Genomic DNA, 6,126 nt, shown 5'->3' on the forward strand with positions numbered 1-6,126 from the left:
CTGCCTGTGCAGGAGTATGTGGGGTGGGGAGGGGTGTGTCCCCCCACTGCTGCTGCATGAGTCTGATGGATCCCACATTTGTTCCATTCCAGAATGGAATAAATGTGACTTGCTAAAGTATCTCCAAATCTGGATCTGAAATCATATTCTTTCAGTTCAAAGCAGGATTATTCATATCGTGAAAACATTGTGATTTGTGCACATAAAGAAGCAAAACAAGAACTTATTATAAACACATTTTGTTCCTGGATGAAAAAAAAAGTACTCATGGGAGAAGGGCTGTGGATTCTTTTGGCATGAGGAGACTATGAAGTCTCTGACAGGCCAGAAAGTTCTCACTGGACATTCTTAAAATACTGGTCAGATTGTCATGCCACTTTTCACACCTGCAATAGCAGTAGCTGATCCTATTTGCCTGTCATAGTTCTCTTCCAGCCCTTTTATTCTAAGTTATTTTCATTATTCAGGCAATCAGTTGCCTTTCCTGAAATGTTGATTTATACTGGATAACATGAAAGAACTGTTTTAAGGATTAAATTGAAGAGTATGTCTGTTAGGCTATGCAAAAATATAGATAGACCATAACTATATTAAGGCTATACACTCAGAAAGAGATATATTGAAAATCACACTCCTGTTTCAGACTCTTTGAATGTTTCTCTTCTTTATTCTGCTCTCCCAGTTTGCACCTATTGAATTCCAATTCTGAAAAAGTTATGCCTTATTAAAAATAGACCAGTGAAGATAGTACTGAAAAAGCAAATTTGGAACTGGAGCAATGCATATCCATGAACAGAAGTTGCTGCATCTGATTAAATCTGTGTCATCCCATTTACAAATGTTCACATCCAGCTGTGCTGTGGCCAGGTTGTGGTCTCTAATGATTTTAGCTAGCAGAATTGGCACTAGGGATATGAATGCCATCCAACCCCAGGCACACATTTGAAGCCTAAACCAGGAGCATGGCTCCCAGGCCTCCTGCCTGCCACAGGAGTGAGCTCTGCTCCCTGTGAGGGGGCTGCACTCCTCTTCTCCGTGCACAGCCCAAGGACATGCCTGGGGCTGGCACCTGCCTGAAAGGGAACAGTAGTGATACTCCCTCACACTGTTTTAAAGATGCTGCTGAAAAGTTCTTCTGAGTGCATTCCATATCTTCTTCCCTGGGCTTAGAAGAGGATCTGGAAGTGATGGGTTTTGGCAGGAGGTCAGTTCTTGTAAATTAATATGTTAAAGTGAAGGGGGACTAAGTAAAAAATGAACATTCTGCTTGGCTTTGTTGTTTTGTGGCCTTTTTCTAGCAGTTTCTAGTTCATGCACTAGATAGCAATTGATCCCAGGTTCCCCAGCAGGTGCCCCAGCTCCAGCTGGAGCAGCAGCACCACAGAGCCAGTGAGGCTTTTGCTGGGCTGCACAGCACAGTTCTGTGGGCTCACGTGGGCAGGCCTCATGTGGAAGAGCTTGCACCCTTGGCACAGACTGTTAGCCAGCAACTTAGCAGAGGAATTACTTCTTCTTGAAGGAGTCTGCAAGCTCTGGAGTCACAGTGATGCACTGCAGACAAGGAATGGATTGGGCTGACTCTTTTTATTATTCATGATTTTTTATGCCTCCATGAGAAACAGTCATGAGCAGTGTGAAACAGAAACATGCAGCTGTGTTTTCCCTGCCTGCTCCTGTGAGGGACATGCATTTTACCTACATGGTTCCTGTGGGTGTCCACAGGACCTGGAAGCTGGAGTGTCTGTACATTACTGCATTAATTTTAGCATTGTACTCATATGGCAACATGAATTTTTTAGGATCCTGGCACAATCAGCCTGTGCATAGCTGGATACTACTCAATTTGGCCACATGCATCAAGGCATGATCTGTTCTTGATAAAACACTCTCCTAATCTATATTGAATGGAATAACATTTTTACACATAACTTGACTCTAAAAATAAAAAGGGAAAAGTATGATCTTGGCAGTCTTGCCATGAATGAAATGGGCAATCCCAAACTGCCAATTTTGGCTTAAAGAACTTGTTACTGCATCTGGCAAAACAGGATCATGAAACACCTGCTCCTCTCCTGATGCTAGTGAAACCTTCAGCAACATCTGCTAAGGACACTAAAAGCTTTGTAGGTGGTATTTTGTATCTTTTTTTAAGTCTTGTATCTCTTTCCACTGCAATCCGGTTTTTAAAACTTCACCTCCCTAAATTTATCAAGGGAACCAAGAGCAGCAGGTACTTTCCAGAGTGAGAGGAAACTTGCAGTGCCTCTGCTGAGATGATCAGCAGGTGCCTGAACTCATCCCTCACTGCAGAGGCTGTACATGCAGATGGCAACAACTCTGAGCCACCATCAACCTGCCGTGGATTTGAACAGTGAACAATGGCTAAAAGACCATGTAATAGTCCCCTGAACTAGGAAATGTGCTCAAAGCCTCACCTGGGCATCCTGCAACTGAGAGTCAGGTGTGAGACACCCTGACACAAAAATGGATAATTGCCCCTAAGCCATACCTCTGGGGAGCCTAGAGCTGCCCCCAGAAAGGAGCTTCATAGCTGTCCTTCAAGGCAGCACCATCTTGGTGTGTTTGGGTAGACTAGGGTTTAATTCTGTGTGAACAGATAAACAAGACTCTGGGAAGAGACAAATTGGCAGCTCTGACCCAGATTTTATACTCAGTCATGGCATTATTCCTGTTTAATTTAGGCATAATAAATTATCCATCCTTTTCTTTAGTTCTGCTTAAAATGGGTCAATTCCTAACACAGTGCTATTAGAAAAGAGCACACAAATGATGAAGAACTGTAAACGTTTGTATTTCTATCCAAAATGGCAGTGGCAATAACTAAAAAAGCCTTGAGCAAGAGTCACCAATTTTGTGCTGCAAAGATCCAAGCAAGTAATCAAATTTATGGCATAATAAGATGGGTGTGATGAGCCTGAGGTGAGTTTGTTAATATGCAAATGAATTTACACATATTATTTAGGGTATTAAATTGTATACATATAATAGCAGGGTACTTGCTACAGTAACCACAGTGAGCGAAAATACTGCAAGGAGATGAGGAACTCTTGACATTTGTGCCCCCTGCAAAATGGCAGGCACTTCTCTTACCTAGGATGATCTTGGAGTTATCATTGGGGAAGTAGGGAACAGCCTGGAGGTTGGCCCAGGTGGCAATGAGAGCCTGAGGAAGAGTCATCAGCTTATTGCTGGACAGATCCAGGTATGTGATGTTCTTGACATAACGAGCAGCATCTGGAGGGACTGAGGTGAGTTCATTGTTGTGCAAATCTAGGAGCCTCAGCTGGGGCATGCCAGCCAGGCTCTCCCAGGGGAATGAGATTAGGTTGTTCCCAGCCAGCCTCAGCTCCTGCAGACGACGAAGGCCCTTGAAGGTGATGCTGCTGAGGCTGCCCAGGGAGTTATAGGGCATCCAGAGGTACTCCAGGTTGTGGAGCAGGTGGAAAGCCTCTCCTGGCACCCTGCGGATGGCTGTCTTTTCTATCCGAAGCTTGCTTGTATCAACAGGGATGTTCACAGGAGGGAGGGTCATCTCTGGGTCATTACACAGCACTGTCCTGGTGGGGAAAGACAAGGATGAGCAAAGAGGTGACTTTCTTTTATTTTGAAATTATTTGAAACCTTATTTTAATGCAAGATTTTGATCTGCCTTTCTATTTTCACAAGATTTCTTCTTGCCGTTTCATTCTTGCTGCTGATCTCTGCATCATCACCATAAATACATCAGCCTGCAGTAATTAACATGTGCCTTCTGACTGCAGAGATCACAGTGTTGTGCCTCTCCTGGAGAGGTGTGAGTCCGAATCTGACCCTTTGAGTGTTCCTGTTGGGTTTTGCTATCAGTTTTTTTTAGAGTCCTTATGATAGCAGTGACAACATTCATGCACAGAGGATTCTAGTGCAAGTTAAAACAAAAGGATCCATAAATTGAACTACAAAAGCCCTACAAAAAGAAGCCTTACTGACATGTGGGAGGGCAAGAAGTTATATAGATTAAGTATGACAGAGAAACTCTGGTTTGAGAAATGAGGATAAGAAAGCCAGCTAACAACTCCTTGGAAATGCTCTGGAGTAAGCTCTGCGTTACTATGGAGGGTGTGTAAAGATGGTAGCAGTCACTGCACTGCAGACACATCTAGTCATGAGAGTGAAAGCACAGAAAATTAACTCTTTGGAAAATGCTATACAGAAAGCAAGACAGATTTATGTGTTTTAATCACTCCTCCCCATTTCTAATCTCTAAAGATCAAGGCCTGAAAATCCTGTGCTGCATTTTGCAGCCTTCATACAAAAAATTGTGACTTGGGATTGTAGAGAGCCATGAGAAATAAAGGGAGACAAAACAGGTCTCTCAGACTGAATTTTAATTTGCCTATCAGCAAGTAGGGGAAGGCAAGTTCTTAACAAAACACCAAGCCACCTGCAAAAGGTAAGAGGTTGGATGGGCATGTTCCAGTCTACTCGCTGAACAAGACACCACAAGAAATGGAATGTGATCAGTCAGGGAACGTTTTCCTATCACACTGCCTCTATAAACAGAATATTACAAAGCTGTCAAAACCAGGCTGGTTTTGGCTGAAAGCAATTATTCTTCTACTATCAACAAAAATATATAACATTGCTGAACTGCTCAAGCAGACTTCCCGGATTTAAATGCTATTTGAGCCTACAGTTAAATTGTTAATTTATAATCAAAACACAGTACATTACTCTCACCCAACACTTTTATTGTGGCATTAAATCCTGCCCACCCTCTGCTGAAGGCTTAGATTTGAGTAAGCTAAAAATCTACCAAATAAGAAAAATCCAGAAATCCACTTTAAATAAAACATTTTACTTTGTGTAGTCCCGTCACAAAATGTTACTAACAGAAAGACCATGGCTGTAAAGCAGAATGCTTCTCATAGTGTCCCTAAATTATGTCAGTGAGCACTAAACATTTAATCTATGGGATAATCTCCTTCTGGTGAGAAATATGAATCATAATACAGAAAAAAGGGTGGCATTATGCTCCTTAAGGGACTAATGGATATTTGCTTCATTATGTATCTTACTAAAATGTACAACAGCTTTTTCCAGTCACTGAGAGGAAATTCCCCTGGGAACTGTGACATTTATGGAAAAATAATTGGCTCTCACGCTGTTGCACTTCCTTTTAGCAATTTCAGGGTACTTGTGTCTCTACCATGCTTCTTCTTACTGTGAAAGTTTCTAGTATTAAATCTATAGCACCATAAAAATGATAAGAAAGACCTATTTCATGGGGTTCCAAAATATGTCATTTCAGTAATGAAAAAATATTTCAATCTAGAAAAAGTTTATTATAAAGGATTTTGCAAATCCTCTATCTCTGTCACAAAACTTCCTCTGCTGTGAACCACACCTTATGAAAATATGAGCTCTATTTTCTTTAAGTCAGATACTTCGTGCTTACCCTTCAGAAGGACTCTTTTATAACAGTCCTCCAGAGAAATGTGTGTTCAATGGCTTTGCATTCAAAGATGGGTGGCCTTCTGATCTTGCCTTCTTTTTTAATGGAAAGTTTCCAGTCTGAGAATTAACTTCTTTGTATTTTTATTTTGTTGTTACTGTCTGGTTTTTTAGTTCATTTTTGTCTAAAGTCTATTGCTATGCCTAAAATCACCAGCTGAAGGATTTTTAAAGCAAATTGTTGGGCTTGTACCACAACATCAATCAAATCTAGTCACACTTTAGCAACAAACCAGCAGAGCAGAATAAAACCTTTTAGAACCAGAATTTTCAGCAGAAAGGTTATATATATATATATATAGTTTAAATTTTATTCCCTTTTTGCCATTACACCAGCAATAATTATGTCACTCCTGTTCTCACAGAGGAGATGCCCGAACGCTTTCTCTGAAATCAGCTTACTGTGTTTTCAGGAGCTAATCCTCTGCAAATATAGCTAGAGCGTGGAGCAACTGGAAAAATAATGGTTACAAAGAGCAGAGACAATATTTTCTCCTGCGAGCATCCTTGGAGAGGAGCAGAACCACCCCCCGAGCCCGCCGCGGGAGCGCCCGGCGTACCTGGCCTTGGTCCCGTCGCCGAGGCTGTGGAAGGCGCCGCGGGCCCGCGGAGGGG

General features: G+C 42.0%; 1 protein-coding gene across 1 annotated transcript in view; it reads right to left on the reverse strand.

Moving 5' to 3' along the window:
• Positions 1 to 6,126, reverse strand: part of LRIT1 (leucine rich repeat, Ig-like and transmembrane domains 1) — a 9,891-nt gene that overhangs the window by 3,686 nt on the left and 79 nt on the right. The window contains exons 1-2 of the mRNA XM_005417288.1: positions 6,072 to 6,126; positions 3,112 to 3,578 (exon numbers count right to left, since the gene is read on the reverse strand). The exon at positions 6,072 to 6,126 is cut by the window's right edge and continues 79 nt beyond it. Coding sequence (XP_005417345.1) covers positions 3,112 to 3,578; positions 6,072 to 6,126 — 522 coding nt within the window. The remainder of the gene's footprint in view (positions 1 to 3,111; positions 3,579 to 6,071) is intronic.

This window comes from Geospiza fortis, unplaced genomic scaffold, assembly GCF_000277835.1.
Source record: "Geospiza fortis unplaced genomic scaffold, GeoFor_1.0 scaffold130, whole genome shotgun sequence".
Taxonomy (NCBI): domain Eukaryota; kingdom Metazoa; phylum Chordata; class Aves; order Passeriformes; family Thraupidae; genus Geospiza; species Geospiza fortis.